Source organism: Callospermophilus lateralis, chromosome 11 (assembly GCF_048772815.1).
Source record: "Callospermophilus lateralis isolate mCalLat2 chromosome 11, mCalLat2.hap1, whole genome shotgun sequence".
Classification (NCBI taxonomy): Eukaryota; Metazoa; Chordata; class Mammalia; order Rodentia; family Sciuridae; genus Callospermophilus; species Callospermophilus lateralis.
In genome coordinates this window covers 3,512,683-3,529,364 of record NC_135315.1, presented here as the reverse complement: position 1 = coordinate 3,529,364, position 16,682 = coordinate 3,512,683, and the positions used below count along the sequence as shown (strand labels likewise).

At 60.6% G+C, this 16,682-nt stretch overlaps 1 protein-coding gene across 1 annotated transcript in view; it reads right to left on the bottom strand.

Annotated features, from left to right (window-relative positions):
- The window catches only part of Dnah17 (dynein axonemal heavy chain 17), a 104,502-nt gene that overhangs the window by 12,254 nt on the left and 75,566 nt on the right, over nucleotides 1–16,682 (bottom strand). Inside the window, exons 54-70 of the mRNA XM_076871592.2 lie at nucleotides 14,538–14,804; nucleotides 13,522–13,683; nucleotides 12,873–13,106; nucleotides 12,234–12,398; nucleotides 11,079–11,174; nucleotides 10,760–10,977; nucleotides 8,775–8,982; nucleotides 8,368–8,483; nucleotides 8,005–8,197; nucleotides 7,514–7,749; nucleotides 6,846–6,968; nucleotides 5,420–5,624; nucleotides 4,723–4,887; nucleotides 4,374–4,514; nucleotides 3,934–4,104; nucleotides 1,148–1,270; nucleotides 500–693 (exon numbers count right to left, since the gene is read on the bottom strand). Coding sequence (XP_076727707.2) covers nucleotides 500–693; nucleotides 1,148–1,270; nucleotides 3,934–4,104; nucleotides 4,374–4,514; nucleotides 4,723–4,887; nucleotides 5,420–5,624; nucleotides 6,846–6,968; nucleotides 7,514–7,749; nucleotides 8,005–8,197; nucleotides 8,368–8,483; nucleotides 8,775–8,982; nucleotides 10,760–10,977; nucleotides 11,079–11,174; nucleotides 12,234–12,398; nucleotides 12,873–13,106; nucleotides 13,522–13,683; nucleotides 14,538–14,804 — 3,017 coding nt within the window. The remainder of the gene's footprint in view (nucleotides 1–499; nucleotides 694–1,147; nucleotides 1,271–3,933; nucleotides 4,105–4,373; nucleotides 4,515–4,722; nucleotides 4,888–5,419; nucleotides 5,625–6,845; nucleotides 6,969–7,513; nucleotides 7,750–8,004; nucleotides 8,198–8,367; nucleotides 8,484–8,774; nucleotides 8,983–10,759; nucleotides 10,978–11,078; nucleotides 11,175–12,233; nucleotides 12,399–12,872; nucleotides 13,107–13,521; nucleotides 13,684–14,537; nucleotides 14,805–16,682) is intronic.

The window sequence follows — 16,682 nt, the reverse complement described above, 5'->3', positions numbered from 1 at the left end:
AAGGATAATCACAGAGGATGAGTCAGGCCCCTGCTTTGTCCGAGGGGAATTCTGTTAGGGACGTGGGTGTCTTTTGGGAAATCTCCTGGCACTCAGGCTGCTAGGGAAGATGGGAAGGCCAGGAGCGGACCAAGCCGCCTGCTCTGAGTAGGCCGGTCTCCCTCCCCAGCCTCCTCCTTCAACAGCCCTTCTCCTCCCCGAAGGGCTCAGCTCATCAAGGTCAGCCATTCACTTGCAAATGACTGAAACCTGCCTCATTGAGGACTGACTTAAGTGTGCCAGTGGCCACACCTGTGGCCGGTCACAGGGCTGAGGCTGGAGGAGGGCAAGTTAGGGACCAGCCTGGGCAACCTAGCCAGACCCTGTCTCAAAACAAAAAGTCAAGAGGGCTGGGGGTGGGGCTCAGAGGTGGGGCAGCCTGGGGTCAGTCCCCAGGACCAAGCCGATAGCAGACACCCCAGCCGGGAAACAGGCTGGACGGTGGGCCCCCGACACTCACTTGACAGCGTAGGTCATGCGGTCGGGCCGCATGCACCTCACCATGCACAGCTTCTGCAGCGCCGTCTTGTTCTTCCACTCCTTGGGGAAGACCTCCTTCTCCGGGGTCTCCGACTCCACCAGCTTCTTCCACCGCTTGGCGGACCCTTCGATGTCGTTGTCCAGGTTTTTGAACTCGTCCATCTCTGAGAGGGCCTAGGCAGACCAGCGGTCGGGGTGACTGCCCGCCCACCCCGGGTCATCCCTCTGTTCACTGAGGAGCAGCTGTGGCCTTGGGAGGAGCAGGTGGCTCTGGGGAAAGAATGACTTGAAACCAGGGGCTGGAGGGTCTCGGGCAGCGTGTCTGGGCCTCGGAGGAGCAGCCTTAGCTTTTGAGGTGCGGGGGGGAGGGTCCCCGCCCTAGAAGACCTGGGGCCTGTCCTGCCTCGCTGGGTGGGCACCTCTCTGCTGGCTGCAGGTGGGCCCGCAAGGACCTAGTGGATGTCACACCCAAACAGGAATACAGAGCTTTCTGGGCACCGGTGGCCGCCCCCTCTGCTCTCCCTCTCCTTCTCTGGTCCCCAACTTCCCTCAGTGCCTGGTGGCTTGGCCCCACACACCCGCAGCACTGGGCAGAGGGCTCCACACGGAGCTCGGGCCCGAGACCAACCTTGATCCCGCCCCAGCCCTGGTGCTGCAGGAAGTCCACCGGCGAGACCACCCCGGCCTTGAAGGGGAACCGCAGCAGGAAGTCCAGCTCCACTGGGTTCAGCTCTTTCTTCATGGATAAGACCTGCGGGCACGTGAGGGCACAGCCTGAGTGGGGCCGGCCACACGGAGGCATTCCCCAGGCACCAGGCCAGGTCAACAGAGCTCCCAGGGTCTTGCCCCTCGGGTGGGGGACAAACCTGAGTTTTTCAAATTGTGGTAAAATTCACATGACACGAAGGTGTCATGCTAAGGAGTGTCATTCAGTGGCGCTTAGTACCTTCCCAGTGTTGTACTGCCAACGTCACTCCCTAATCCAGAGCCTTCCATCACCCACAAAGCAAGGCCCTCCCCTCCCTCCCCAGCCCCCAGAGAGCCGGCTTCTGTCTCTCTTTGGATTTGCTTCTGGACGCTTCCTGTAAGTGGGCCCATCATGCTTCTTTCCTGCCTGCCTTCTTAGCCTCTTCTGAGGCTCCTTCCTGAGTGTGTGGTATTGGGATTGAACCCCGGGCCTCGTGCCAGCTCGGCAGGTGCCGGACCTCGAGCCACACCTGAGCCCAGCTTCATTCCTTCCTGCGGCTGCAGCGCTCCTCTGTTGGAGGGCTCCCGCTCTCCCGCTCTCCCGCTCTCCCGCTCTCCCGCTGGTGGACGCGGGCCTTGTTGGCTGTTGGCAGTCGTGGCCTCTTGGCTCAGTGACCAGCCTGACCGGGAGAGCTTACAACAATCTGTTCGGACACCAGATTTTAGTCCTCTGGGTGCATGCCCAGGAGTGCAATTTGGAGCCCTATTCTCTGCGACCTCACGCCAGCTCCCTGGGCCTCCAGCGGGCTTGGTCGCACGGCACCCTGTCTCAGCTGGACGGCCCGGGGCTGGGGTCACAGCTTCCAGGCAGGTGTCCAAAGGGCCCCTTTCTCCCCCCAGGTCAGACTCTTTCTTTTGGTTGAACAAAGGCTCCCGGAGCCTGAAGCCAGTGCTTCCCAGCCTAGAAAGGGCCGCAGCCCTGGGGGACCCTCTCCCTGAGGACGGCACAGCTGGAGAGGCTCGGAGCCAACCTGGGGTTCCAGGCGCAGGATGAAAGAGGTCTGCTGGACCCACCTGGAGTTTGGTTTGCCCTGTGCCTCAGCTGTCCGTGAAGCTGTGTTTCCGACCAGTGACAACAGGATCACAGAGGGGCCTTGATTCCCAGGGCACTGGTGAGGAGCTGGGGCTGATGGGAGGGGACTGGGCCACCAGGGTGGAGGGAAGAGACACACTGTGCCGAGGGAGTGCATTCCTTGTAGCGAGGGAGTTCAGTCCCTCTAGCTCTCCAGTGTGGTAAGAAGGCCGGGCCAGAGGCAGCACCTTGATCTTGAACTTCCCAGCCTCCAGGACCACAAGAAATACTTTCTGTTGTCTCAGGCATTCTGTTATAGCAGCACGGGCTGACTAAGACTTCTCATTTTAGTCTGAGTCACACTGTGTTGCCAACCTGGTCTTCCACTCCTGGGCTCAAGCGATCCTCCTGCATTGGCCTCTCAAGTATCTGGGCCACAGGCATGTGCCACCACGCCCAGCTAAGACAGGCCATTTAACCAATATTTAAAAAAAAAAACTTTTTAAAAATTATTTCAGCAGGACTGACTGTACATGCAGGAGTACAAACATTCCTTCTTTAAAGTCATACATTAACTTATTGAGAAATGTCCCCTGCCTACTGCGCAAAGCCCAGGTGGTGCTATCTACTCAGCACCACTTAAATGTAACAAAATGACATTTCTTTATAAAGTTACCTTGTATTGATTTCCCCCTCAGCATCTCCTGTTAGAACACAGGGGCTACTTCCTTGAGGTCCACTAAATAGAGTCCCACGTGTCAGGCTTGGACTCCCGAGGCCTGGGTGCCCCAGGACCTGCATTTCTAACAAGCTCCTTGGAAGGGAGATGCCCGTTATGGTCTGAGGTGTCCCCAAAGAGTGCTCAGAGGTGGGACGACTGGACCGTGAGAGCTGTAGCCTGGTCAGTCCCTAGCTGGAATGGACAGACGGGGTGGTAACTGTGGGCAGGGGGTGTGTGGCTTGGGGAGGGGGGTCACTGGGGTCATGCTCTGGGAGGGGGCATCTGCCCTGGCCCTCCCCTCTCTCTGCTCCCTCGCTGTCCTTCTACATAATGTCCTGCCTTGCTTTGGGCCCAGAGCAATGGACTCGGCCGACCGTAGACTGAGTCTCTGGAACCATGAGCCAAAGTAAACTTTTCCTCCCTCAGTAATTTATTTATTGTAGTACCGGGGGATGGAGCCCGGGGTGCTTAACCACTGAGCCACATCCCCATTCCTTTTTTATAGTTGTATTTAGAGACGGGGTCTTGCTAAGTTGCTGAGGCTGGCCTTGAACTCCCAATTCTCTTGCCTCAGCCTCCTGAGCTGTTGGGATTACAGGCGTGCACCACTCTCCCCTGCTGGTTACCCTGATTTATTCCTTTTTTTTTTTTTTTTTTTGGTACCAGGGATTGAAGTCAGGGGCACTTGACTCCTGAGCCACATCCCCAGCCATTTTTTTATAGTTGCTTAGCACCTCACTTTTTTGCTGAGGCTGGCTTTGAACACAGGATCCTCCTGCCTCAGCCGCTGGGATTACAGGTGTGCACCACTGTGCCTGGCTTTCCCCTCAATTATTCGTGACGGGTATTTTGGTCACCACGACTCAGAGCTAGCTCACACAGTGCCTACGGGGCCAGTCCACAGACCACACTAAGCAGCAAGGCTGGATGTTACCTGAAATGTCACTTGTGCCAGAAAAATGAGCTTGTCTCGCTCAAAGAGCCCGCGGGCGGTGTACATGTAGACGGAGTAGGTGATCTCGTCCGTCAGGTTGATCACGCGCTGCTTCACCTCGTCGGCGGGGGGCGTCTTCTGGATCGCCTTCTCAAACACCACATTGAAGGCCTGGGGGGCCACAGAGGCTCGTGGAGCTGGACTCTGGTCCTCCCACCCCTGTGGTGGCCTCTGGTTTGTTCCGATTGGGGCGCTGGGGTGCAGGGACCCACAAAGACCTCCCTGGGGTGCTGGCACTGGACTGACCCTGCCCTGGCTCCCCCTATCCCATGGGCAGCCTGCACCTGGTCTGCCCCTTGGGTGCACTGTCCCTAGTGCCCCAGGCCCTGCCCTGGAGCCCCACTCCGGAGCCTGAGCAGCCGAGCAGCCGAGAAACCGACCTTGAGCGAGAACTGGTAGATGGGGTCGATCTTGTTGAGGTCATTCAGGATGAAGTAGAGCAGGGAGGCTCGCTCGGCCGCCGGGCGGTAGTTCTCTCTCGCCTCGTTGATTTTGCTTTCTGTGATTTTTGCCTCTTGAACCTCAACACCGACAGGAGGGGCTTGGATGAGACTAGCAGGTGGACCAGCCACAAGGAGCCCCAAGCCACAGCAGGTGCTCCACCCTCTCCAAAGCCCCCTGCTCCCTCGGATGTCCCCACCCCCTGCAGCAGACAGCAGGGTGCTAGGTGCCCTGGTGCTCTTACCCAACCTCCTGGGTGCCCCAGGGCTGCAGGGGAGGGCTCCCTACCTTCTCCTCGATCTCGCTTGCTGTGTGTTTGGTGGTCTCCAGGTTCTCCACCAAGGCCGTGTCTCCCAGAAAGTTCCCGGATGCAGCTGAGAGCCGGGCCAGCAGGGAGTCCTCCAGCTCCTTCAGAACGATCTTGAACTCATTCTGGGACTTGGTGAGGTTGGCCTGCAGGAGGGGCAGAGACCCGGCAGCAACCCAGTTAGGGCCTGTCCTCAGCCCTGCTGGCCCAGTGACTGCCCCAGCCTGGCTACAGCCACTGCCCAGCAAGAGGATTGGCAGCAGGCCTGCAGGGAGGCCGATGGAAGTGGGGTCCCCTGAGTGGAGGCCATGGGGTGGAACAGGGAGATGGGGGCAGGACTCCTCTGAGCCGTGTGTGGCTACACAGAGCAGGGGAGAGGCCAGGGCAGGAGGGCAGCCCTGAGCCTCAGAGCCAGCCAGGGACAGCTGTGACTCCCGCTCCTCTGGGAAGTGCTCCACTGATCTACAACTAAGTGGAGGAGCCAAGTGAGGAGATGCCGTGGTGGAAGGGTGGACGCTACTGGACGAGAAGGCACAATCCAGTATTTTTGGGCAACTTTGGAGAGAAGCAAAGAGACACTTGGGAACCCTGTGCCCTCAAAGCCCTGCGCCCCGCCCCCACCCAGCTCCTGGCCCATCTCTGTGCTGCTGTGTGTGACCAGCCATCGGGGGCTGTTACCTTGAGCTGCTCAAGATCTGGGCGCTCTTTGGCCACCACGGCGGCCAAGAGTTGGTCCTCCAGTCCGTCCCTGGTGACGAGGAAGTTGATGAGGGTGCACTGGGCCTGCATCTCTGGCTTGTAATGAGGGTTGAAGTACTTGGTGTGTAGGATCAGGCGGAAGTTGGGGTGATACTCCACTTCCTTGTCACCGATCTTGATGAATCTGGCAGGGAGTGCAGGCAAGGGTCAACCCAGCCATGGGGACCCAGCTCAGATGGCCTTTCAAACCTGCCCGGAGTTGTGCCCAGGCCAGCTGCTGCCCGAGCGCCCCCCTCTGGTTGCTGGAAAAGTGCTGCAGCTCTGCTTGGCCTGGAACGTGGTTCCGGACACCTCTGTCTTTGCTCAGTGCCTTACGCACCACTGGCTGCACACGGGGCGACCCTGAGCCTTGGCAGAAACACTCAGGCCCAGTTCAGAACACCAGTGCACCCGGCCAGCCCCCTGAGGGGCAGCGGTGCGGGAGCCCCAGGGCTGCTGACCCACTGTGGGGTGGCTTCCCTCTGGCCCCGTCTTTGCTCCCCCTCTTGCTGGTGGAGCTCACTTGGCTCCCTGCCCACCTGCATCGTACCAGGCCCTTCTCAGAGCCTTAGGCCCCAGCCTGTGGACCTGCCTCCTCTGTCTGAGTTCTGCCTACACCCCGGTGTCAACGGGTAGCTTCTGCCAGCCCTGACATGGCACACGTACAGTTGAGTTACTTGTTTGATACTATAAGAGTAGCACAAGCTCAACGCATCAGCCGATGAGTGGGCAGACGGAACGTGAGAGATCCACAGAACAGAATATTATTCAGCCACAAAAAGGAACGGGGTACCGATATGTGCGACAACATGGAAGAACTTGAAAACACAGTGTCGAGGGAACAGAACCAGATCCGAAAAGAACAGCATGCATGGTTCTGTTTCCATGGAGTGCCCACACGGGCAAACCCAGAGACAGGAAGTAGATGAGTGGTTCCTCAGGGCTCGGGAGGCAGGGGACCTGGAGAGACGCCCTGTGGGTATGGCATCTCCTTTTAGGGCACAGCACTGTGGAGCGAGACAGAGGTGATGTCTGCAGAAAACTGCGAGGGTATTAAAGGCCACCGCATTGCACTCTTTACTAGGTCAGATTCTCCAGAGCTCCTAAGAGGGAAGGCATTCTCCAGGTTTGCAAAATGCGTAAGAAAAGAAAGAAGAAGACGTCACTGTTAAGGGCCCCGTCTGGAGGGGCTCCCTAGTCCTGGGGTGCCGACAGTCCTCCCTGGACGGCTGCTCTTTCCAGCCTCCCCAGGCACTGGGCCTCCTTCACCCCGGGCAGTGTCTGTGCAAGCCCCTGTCCACCCGGGGCAGTCCGTGCCTCCCATGGGATGTTCCCCCGGCTGAACCTCAGGAGGGACACCACTTACTTTCCCTTTTTAATCGTGTTCCTGCCCAACAAAGGGTCCAGCACAGGGTCCACGGTCTCGCCAATGTTCTCGATGAGCAAGGTGTCCCCTCCTGAGATGGCCTGCTCAATGATGTCCAGGTAGCTACAGGCACAGCACAGAGGCACGCCAATGGCAGAGGGGCCTGTGAGGGGGCCCTGGGGGAGGGGTGCCCTGAGGCGGCCGAGGAGCCAGCTGCAGCCTCCTCCTCCCAGCAGCTAACTCATCCTTCCCTGGGAGGAGCTGGAGGCCGGGGAGCCGAGGGGAAGGGGCTGCTCAAGGCTGCAGGACCAACGCTGCCCGTCCCTGCCCCTCGCTGCCGAGCACATAGGAGGGTGGACAGGGCACTCATCATCAGCCGACCGTTACAGCCACTGACTCTCATCTGGGACAGGGACATAAACCACGAGATGAGGAATGACCAGCCTGACGCCTCCTCCCCGCAGGGGCAGCAGCAGTGGGCAAGAGGAAGGGGCCCGCGGGTTTTGCTGCTGGTGCTTTCCCCTGGCACTGGACACCAGGGCCTGTGTATCTGCATCCGTGAGGCCCCCCTGTGCATGTGACAAGCACGCCACACCCAGGACGTGTCTGCGGGCGCAGGGAGGGCCAGCCCACGCGGCCCGGCCGGCTCTCGGCTCTCGGCCACACACCTCTTCTGCCCCAGGCGGATGGCTTTCAGCATGCTCCCGTATTTGGTCTTGATCCACTTGATCCCTTGAAGCTGGGCGTCCACAATCAGGGGCCAGCGCTCTGTGTTGCACAGGATGGTGGCATTCTCGGTGGACATGCGGTCGCTGGGAAGGCCCTGGTTGTTCCAGGAGGCCACATCTGCGTCATCTGTCAGCAGACTCAGGGGGTCCAGGCTTTCTGTGATTGGGATGGGGACCTGTGAGGGCGGGGGAATGTGCCCTGTGACTCGCTGGACAGCTCGCTCCGTGGTTAGAGGCTAGTCGCGTCGGGCCAGCTGGAGGAGACGGCCCTTGTGTCACCCTGAAGGAGCAGCTTGGCCCCCTGGCCAGAAGTCACGTCACCACGTCGAAACCCTGAAGGGCTGAGCCTCCGCCCGAAAGTGGGGTGCAGTGTGGCTGCGTCTGCCCGGGGCCTCCCCAGTTCCCCGAGTCACGGACGTGGCTGTGTTTACCTTCAAACTGTTTATAAAAGGGATCCAAAACTTCTCCATCAGCTCATTTCGGTATTTCTTGGTGAAGTAGCCCACGTAGGAGACAAAGGCAGAGATCAGCAGGACGTCCCCACACAGGGTGATCCCTTGGCTCTTGAAGTTCTCCACTGATTCAGCCCAGCGGACATTTTCAGACGCTAATCCACCGACCAGCCTGGAGTGGGGCATGAGAGCCGGTCAGGCAGCGCTGCCAGCCTGGCCCTCGGTGCTGTCCGTCTCCAGTTCAGAAAGCCACAACATTTCCTCCCTCCAAGGCCTCTGAGGGCCGGTCCCTTCTGGGGGACCCAAGGGACAGGTGGGGTGTCCCTGGGGAGCAGCCGCTACCTGTTCGCCAGGGAGATCACTCTGTTGGTGGCGTCAGCCTCCTGCTGACACTGGATTTTCTCCGCGGTTGCTTTCTCGAATGCTGACGTCAAGTTGCTCAAGTTGGCATTGAGTTCCTGCCAAAACCGGTGGAGAGCTCCTGGGACAGGAGGACCACCCCTGAGGGCAAGGGCTGGCTGGAGCCCCCCCCGGAGCACGCGGCCCTGGCATGCACCGTCCCCGCGTCCTGTTCCCAGGCCGTGCCGCCCATCTGAAGCAGGTGCGTTTCCTGCCTGCTGGGGAGGGAGCCCAGGCCTGGCACACACCAGGCACCGCTTTACCCCGAGCTGCACCCCAGTCCCGAAACAGGGCCTGACGGAACGCGTGGGCAGGCGGCGTGGGGCCTCATGGGCCCACGGGGCGCTCACCGCGATCTTGTTTTTGATCCGGGTCAGCTTATCCTGCGCCTCGGCCAGCTCCGCGTTGGCCTCCTCCAGGGCCTGCCTCTTGGGCGCCACGTCGCAGTAGACCTCGTAGAAGCGCACGATGTTGATGCACCAGGAGCACAGACCCGCGGCCGCCGTGGACTTGGAGCGGATGAACTCGGGGTCGAAGGTGGGGTTGCCTTGGTAGGGCCTGCGGGAGCAGAGGGCGCTGGGCAGGGCTGGCCAGGACGGGCCCATGCCTGCTTCCCAACCCTGGTTCTGCAGCGCGGACCGCCCTAGCTGTGTGGGGCGAGGGCACGGGACGGCCACAGGAGGGGGCATTGGTTTTTTTTTTTTGTTGTTCCTTAGTGATTACAGAGAAAAATATGACATCGGATCTGGCCTCTGAAGTAGTTTTTGGGGTGGAGAATGGAGAGAGGTGACTTGAGTCCCATATTCTAGGTGGAAAGGAAACTAGAGTGTCTCAGGTGTCACAGAGTTGATGTCATCTTAATTCTTCAACTGCCCCCACAGGCAAGAATCCTGGGGTTCCGCGAGGACCTGCTGTGTTCACCTCATTTTTCTTTTCTTTTTTTTTTTTTTTTGGTACTGGGGATTAAATCCAGGGGTGCTTAACCGCTAAGCCACATCCCCAGTCCTCTTTATTTTTTGAGACAGGGTCTCACTAAGTTGTTGAGGCTGGCCTTGAATTTGCAATCCTCCTGCCCCAGCCTCCCAAGGGGCTGGAATTACAGGAGTGTGCCACTGTGCCTGGCTGTTTTTCCTTCTTACACTATTTCAGACTGACCCAAGGGTTTACAGCAGCTCAACACCATCCCTCACCAGTGGGGGCTGGGAAACACTGGGGTCCCTTGGGGTCATGGTGGCCTCTTAGGGGGCCCCTGGACAAGGAACATGGGGCATGGGGGGTAGAAAACCAGCCGGAGTGCTCACATAATGGGGCAACTTGTGAGCCTACTGTCTGAAATTATGGGTTTAAAGTGGGGTCCCAGGGCTGGGGCTGGGGTCGGTGGTAGAGCGTTTGCCTTGCATGTGGAAGACACTGGGTTTGATCCTCAGCACAACATGAAAATAAATAAAATATTTATAATTCTAAAATATTATAAATAAATAAGTAAAGTAGGGTCCCCAGGTCCTTGCGCCGCCTGAGGGAGGCCACTGAGCCTGTGGGGGCCTCCCTCCTGACATGGCCTCAATAGGGGACAGTGGAAGGAAAGAGAGACACAGGGCACAGCCCCTGCAAGTGACCACTCATGTGCACCTGCACCTGTGTGCACGTTAGGCAGGTGTGTGTGCTCACACACTCTGAATTTGTGTGTGCATGAGTGTGTGTGCACATGTGTGCATGGGTAATAGGCTTCTCTGGCAGGGACGGGCCTCCGTGGGGCCTGGCAGCCAGCCCCAGGGTCAGGCTGGGCCCCGGGGTTTCCTGCTGAGAGCTCATCAGCCATGTGCTTTGGCCCCGGAGCTGAATGGGGAGGGAACTGCCTCTGCCTCCATCTGCCCCAGCTTCCTCAGGTGAGGGAGACAGGGTGGTGGAGTTCCAAGGAGCCTGGGACCCCAGGACACCCCAGGACCCCAGGACACCCCAGGACCCCAGGACACCCCAGGACACCCCAGGACCCCTAACCCTCAGGGGTGGCCTCATCTGCCCAGAGGTCACCTGAGTCTTTGGGTTCTCCCCGCTCAGCTCACCCCAAGACCCCACCCCCAGATAAGCACATGCCTAGGGGCTGCTGTGCTAGGGCTAGTCTGCCCCCAGGGGGCTGGTCTGGGTCAGGGGCTGGTCTCCCAGGAAGTGGTCCCCCAGGGGCTCATCTCCCTCTCAGGGGCTGCTCTGTCCCCCAGGGGCTGGTCTCCCTCCCAGGGGCTGGTCTCCGAGGGGCCGCCCCCAGGGGGTGGCTTCAGCAGGGAGACGGCAGGCGTCCCTAGCAGGCGGCCAGGAGCTGCAGGGATCTGGGACTCACTTAAACGCCTTCAGGCAGGCCTCGGGGATGTGCTCCTTGTCGAACTTCTTGAGGGAGTCCAGGAAGGTGTCCACTTTGCCCATCATGATCTTCGCTGCCTTCCAGCTCTTGTCCTTGGGGATCTTGCCCCCGGGTGCGGTCAGAATCATGACGGCAGCCGTGACGTTGACCACAGCGTCCGGGGGGGACCCAAAGGACTTCAGCTCTGTCAGGTTGTTCTGCAGAGGACAGATGGGCACGGGCATCGCCACCCAGCTCGGGGCCAAGGTGTCTCCTGCGGGTCCCCTCGCCCCCGCTTCCTTTCCGCTTCCTCCCATACCTTGTTCAGAGTGTCCAGGGCCTCCTGTGCGGCCAGCAGGGCTGGCTCCGCCTTCGCCAGGTCCGTCTCACAAGCCTTCTGTTTCTCGGTGACATTCTAGGAAAAATCGGTGGGGGTCCCACAGGGTCTGCTCCCGCAGGGGGACCAGCCCTGCCTGGCTTGGAGGTCTCGGGACCACAGTGTGATCCCCCAGGACGGCCCCCTCGGAAAGTAGGGCCTCCTCGTTCAGGCCTGAGTCTGTTCACGTGCCTGCGTGTGCGCGCGGGTGCGCGTGTGCGCGTTTGTCTACATTTGATCTCTGGGTCAGCAGGGACCCTCTGGGCCTTCAGATGCCCACTAGAGACCAGAGGAGCTGGGAGAGAACAGGCTGTGAGGTCTGTGTCCTGTCCTGGATCTCAACTAGGCCACCTGCTAGTTTGCGACCTGGGGCCGGTGACTGGCCACCCCGAAGCCTCAGTTTCCTGACTGCCTAATAGGCTTGTGGTTGAGCTATTGACATGAGGAAGGGGCCGAGCTCCTGGCTGCCCTGCCTGGCCTCCTCCCGCTGGGGAAGCAGCCTGTCCCTCCAGGGTGGGCCTGCCGAGGGAGCAGCCTCCGCCAGGTGGAGGGAGTGGCGCTGCTGGAAGACTACGGGAAACCCCTGCGCAGACCGGACCCTGACGACACAAAGGCGTGTGGGGAGGGCCACAAGCCACAGTGCAGGTCCCCGGGGCCGTGAGGGTCTCTGCTGGAGACACCTCGAGCCATAGAGTGGTCCTTGCCTCAGCTGCTGCCAGGCCCGGGACGCCCCAGGCTCCGGGGGTCTTTTCCACATCTTCAAGGAGCAGCAGGTCTGAGTACCAGGCTCCAGGGGCGTCTTCTGCATCTTGTCCAAGTGCAGAGGGGACGCCACCCGGGAAAGCTGGCTGGGGCCAGTGGCCTCTGTCTCGCTCGGGCGCCTGGCAATGCCACCTCAGGGGCCTGGCCTGGCTTCGAGGATCTCAGCTGTGGGGCAGGCGTGTCTCTAAAAGCCCTCCTCTGGGCCAGCTGCCCCTGGCAGAGCTGCCCCCTGCTGTCCCCTGCATGGGGAGCTCTTTCCTTGGCCAGGTCTCAAGGCTTTCCGAGTCTGTGGTGCGGTCTGGCCCCCGGGAGCCCCCGCTGCCCTGCGGCGCCCACCTTGTTGATGATCTCCACCTTGACCTCCTCCTCGTCCGCGATGGCTTTCTCTTTGCTGACCTTCTCCGTCTCCACGCCAACCACCTGGATCAGCTTGTCTGCGTTCTCGTTCTTCAGCTTGAGCTCAGCCTCCTGAATCGCCAGCGTGGCCTTCAAGTCGTCCACCTGGGGAAGGAGAGACCGGGGACGGCGAGCTGGGGCTGGGCCCACCCGCTGGCCTGCGTGGGTGGGCACGGGCGGCAGCCACGGGGCCTGCACAGCAGTGGGTTGGTGGCTTCCGCCTCCCAGGGACTCGTGGGAAGTCTCGGTTCACCAGTCGTGCCCTCGGTGCCACAGGGTCAGAGGCGCGAGGCACCCTGCTTCTCCGGGCTCAGCCGAGGCGCCTGGGGAAAACGTCCCCTAGGTCATGGTGTGGAGGGGCTGTGGGTGAAGGGCCCGGGTGCGTTTTCCCTGGTCATGCTGGCCTTGAGACCCAGCCTCCTGGGCCGCAGGGTGGGCAGCACTGTGGTGGGCCGGGCGCCCACTCGAGACCTCTGCAGCCTGGGCTCTCTGCTGGACCACACGTCTGTCCCGGGTCTCGGTCCTGCAGCACTTAGCCTGTGTGGGACTTCCCGGGGTCGCCCGAGGCCCGCTGCCCACCTGGGAGGCTGTGCTCTGCAGCTTCATGAGGCCATTCTCCAGCCGCTCGATTTTGGCCACCAGCTCCAGCCTCTTCCTGGCCAGCAGGTTCTGGTAGAGTTTGATCTGCTCCAGGAAGGTTTTGGGCGTGGTGTAGTTGTAGCGCCTCTCGGTCGCCAGGTACACCTTGGACATCTCGTTGACCGTGGTGTGCACGTAGGACATGAAGAGGCTGATGGAGGTCTTCACCTCCCGCTGTGGGGAGGAGGGGACAGGCTGGCACCCCCGGGCCCCATCCACATGTCCCCACTCCTGCTGGGGTCCCTCGCCTTGCTCTGAGGGCCCAGGGAAGAGGGACAGCTGCTGGCCACGGCAGATCAGCCAGGTGGGGCTTCCTGAACTCAGCCTGGGCCGTGGACAAGATGCACCAAGTCCCCTCTCAGCCATCAGAAGAGGCTCAGGGGAGCAAGACTCCCACCCAGGGCCACTGCCCTAGAAACGGTCCCAGCAAGACTACTTTTCATTGTGGTCAATTTGGAAACGATCTCTTCAACAAAGGCTCCCTCAGCCCCCACAAGGTGGTCCTGGGGGCTGCTAGAGGCCATTCCTTGCTCCTAGGGGGCCATGTCTTGGGGACTGGAGACCTGAACCTGTGCCCTCCCCGCCTCACCGAAATGCCCTCCGTTTCCTCCAGGAAGCGAGCGCTGACGGACACCAGGGCATCTTCCGGCCACTCGTGGAACCAGTTGATGGCCGTGCAGTTGACCACGGCAGGGAATTTTCTTGCTCGAATACGCAGGATGGAGCCCACGGGGGAGAAGCACAGAATCACCTAGACGTGGGACACAGGCCCGTGGCTCACTGGGGTGGCAGGGCCATGGCTGTCCCGTCGTCTTCCAGCGAGCTCCTCTGGAAAGCGCCCTGGTCAGCAGGCCTGGGTGTCCACAGGCCTGGGGAGCACATCCTGGTTCTGGGTCTGCATGGTGACTGGGCACCACACTGAGAAGCGCTCGGCGGACGTCACGGCACTCACTAGCAACGTGAGGGTGCGGGGCGACCCTGACCCCCCGAGGTCCTCCTCCTTCCGAAGGAGAGGCCAGACAAGGTGGGGACTCCTGGGGCCCCAGCTGGGGAGGGGCCGTCCCCCTCATCCTCTGTCCCTTCTCTCAGGGACGAGGAGGTTGGTTCTCTGGACATGCCGTTGAACACAGCTGGCCACACGCTCCTGACTTCCCAGCTCTCCCTGAGGGAGGGGTGCTCCTGGCCCTGGGACTGGCAGGGCCTGGTCGGGAAGCCCGGAGCCTGCAGCACCTCGGGGACTCCGGCCCCACAGCAGCCTCCGCTGCCGGAGGGACCCAGAGGGGAGCTGAGAACCTGGCTCTATTGCACCAAGCGGGGAGAAGGACCACCAGCAGATGGTGCAGGCTGTGGGTGGACCCTCCGCCGCGGCCCCCCTGAGTTCCCAGGCAGAGGCCCTCCCTGCGCGGTGTTGAAGGCCGCGGAGCGCTTCTCTATGTCTCGGGGGGTCTCCGCCAGCCCCCAGGAAATGAATCTCCGGCTGCAGTTCCTTAGGCTGCCCCCTCCCTGCCACCTGCACATGGCTAACAGCTTCCCGTGACCTGGGGAACAAGGACCCACCCTGGAGGGGACAGGGAGCGGGCGGCTCCTGCCCCAGGCGGGTCCTACCTTGAGCTGCTTGCGCACTTTCTCAATGAAGAACTTCCAGCACGCCTCCCGCGTGTCCATCATGCCCAGGGACTTCACTTGTGGTCGCATGGAGGAGATGATGTTCTCCACTTCATCGTCCGCAAACAGCCCGGGGATCTCCCCAGAGGCCAGCAGGTCATTGATCAGCACCAGGAACTGCTCCTCCGCCACCTGGGAGTCCGTCATCAGGAACACGGAGGGCACGTTCTTCACAGCAGCCTTTATGTACTGGGCGGCCAGGTCCATCTGGGCCAAACAAGGCATGTTGGGAGACCTTGACCGGCTGGGCTAGAAGCTCCCTCCAGAGCCACCCAGAGCTGGACACCTCCAGAGCCACCCAGAGCGTCCTGGGACGGTGCAGGGCTCTGGAGGGACACCTAAAACTATGAGGGGAACACAGCCTGCTGCTGGGACCGCCAGGTGCCCATCCATGGGCAGGGGACACACACCGCATGGTCCTTGGCAAGGAAGGACATTCTGAGACCTGTGACAACACAGTGAGTCCTTAGGAGGTCATGCCAAGGGAGCTGCTTGCGCAAGCCACCCAGGACAGAAGCTGCAGGTCCCTGCACAGAGGTGGAAGCAGAGGAGGCATGGCCAGGAGTCGTGGGGGACGTGGGGTGCAGTGTAACAGGGAGAGGGTCTGATTACACGCCAGAGTCCTGCTGGTGGATGGTGGTGAGGTGACAGTGGGGGTGACTAAAGCCACCAAAGGCCACCGAAGGGTGAGTCATTTGTCACATGTGCAAGGCAGGCGCCCAGCGACACCTCACGGGGAAACCCTGGAGGAGGCCCTCAGCAGGCACACCCCGGCTGGGACTGGGGACCAGCCCTGCGACCGCGGACGGCCCTGAGTGGGCCACGTGTGGCCTGACGCTGTCCGGCCTAGCAGGTGTACAGAAGACCAACAGCTCGAGTCCAGAAGTCTCAGTGAAGAGAAAGCCCAACAGAAAGCAGGTTGCGGGTACGAACAACCTGCCGTCTTTGAGAAAATCTTTGCCCATTGGCCTGTGTGTGCCCACTGAGAAATGCCTGCCGGGAGAACCCAAGCACTGGTGTGAATCTTCAGGGCTCCGCTGACTTGCTTATCTGTCATACCCAATTAACTGATTTTGCTGGTGGGGATGGCCCAGGGAGCTCCACTGCTGAGCTACATCCCCAGACCTTTTTATTTTTTTTTGAGACAGGGCCTCGCTCAGCTCTCGAGCTGCTGGGATCACGGGTGGGCCGCTGCCCCAGCCTTCAGTTTCTTTTTTTTGATGAGACCCACGGGCATCTGTGGTGTTACACGTCCATCACAGGCACCTGAGTGACCCGTCCTCTCCCCCTCCCTCGAGTCTCTGTTCAGAGCTCCTCTCGTGGGGCAGCTGACTGGGGCCCGCCTGGGGTCAAAAGCAAGCCCCGAATTCCACATCTTTTGACAAAGCTAAAAAATTTAAAAGGTCTCCAATAATTGGCATCTCCTTTACATAGAAAGCTGAAGGCCCCCGAAGGTAGAGGGCCAGGAGGTGGGAGCTGGGTCACCCAGACGTGGCTGTCCCAGCACAGCCTGCGCCTCGCCTCCTGTGGTCCTCACTGGGGCTTCAGCCAGCAGACCCTGCACCCCACGTGTGCCTCTGGCTGGGCTCCGACCAGCTCCATGTAGGCCACCTGGCCAGCGCCTGCCCCTGGCACAAGGGCAGGGAGATGGAGTCTAGCTCAGAGCAGTCCTGGGTCTCTTCTTGAGCACATCAGCCATCTGCTCTGGACTGACTGTGTTTGCTGGGGCTCCCTGGGGGAGCAGGCCTGTTCCCACTGGGGTGACACCCCTGGGTTACCCCGTGAAGGGCCCAGCTCATACCTCCTGGCCTTTACTTGTTGAGAGCCACAGTTTAGTCGGAATGACGCCTGGCATTTTGCTAGAGGGAATGGTTGAAAGGTGATCCTGCTCTGGGATTAGGGCAGATCCTGGGGGGGAGGAATAGGGCGGCTCCAGGATTAGGGCAGATCCTGCTGGGATTAGGGCGGGTCCTGCTGCCTGTACCAGAATTGGGGCTTGGAGCCCGGTGGAGGGAGTGTGTTCCCCGGAAGTGTGTGTAAAGTGCCGGTGAGAGTTCAGAAATAAAGAGTTGCTGTTTGAACCTA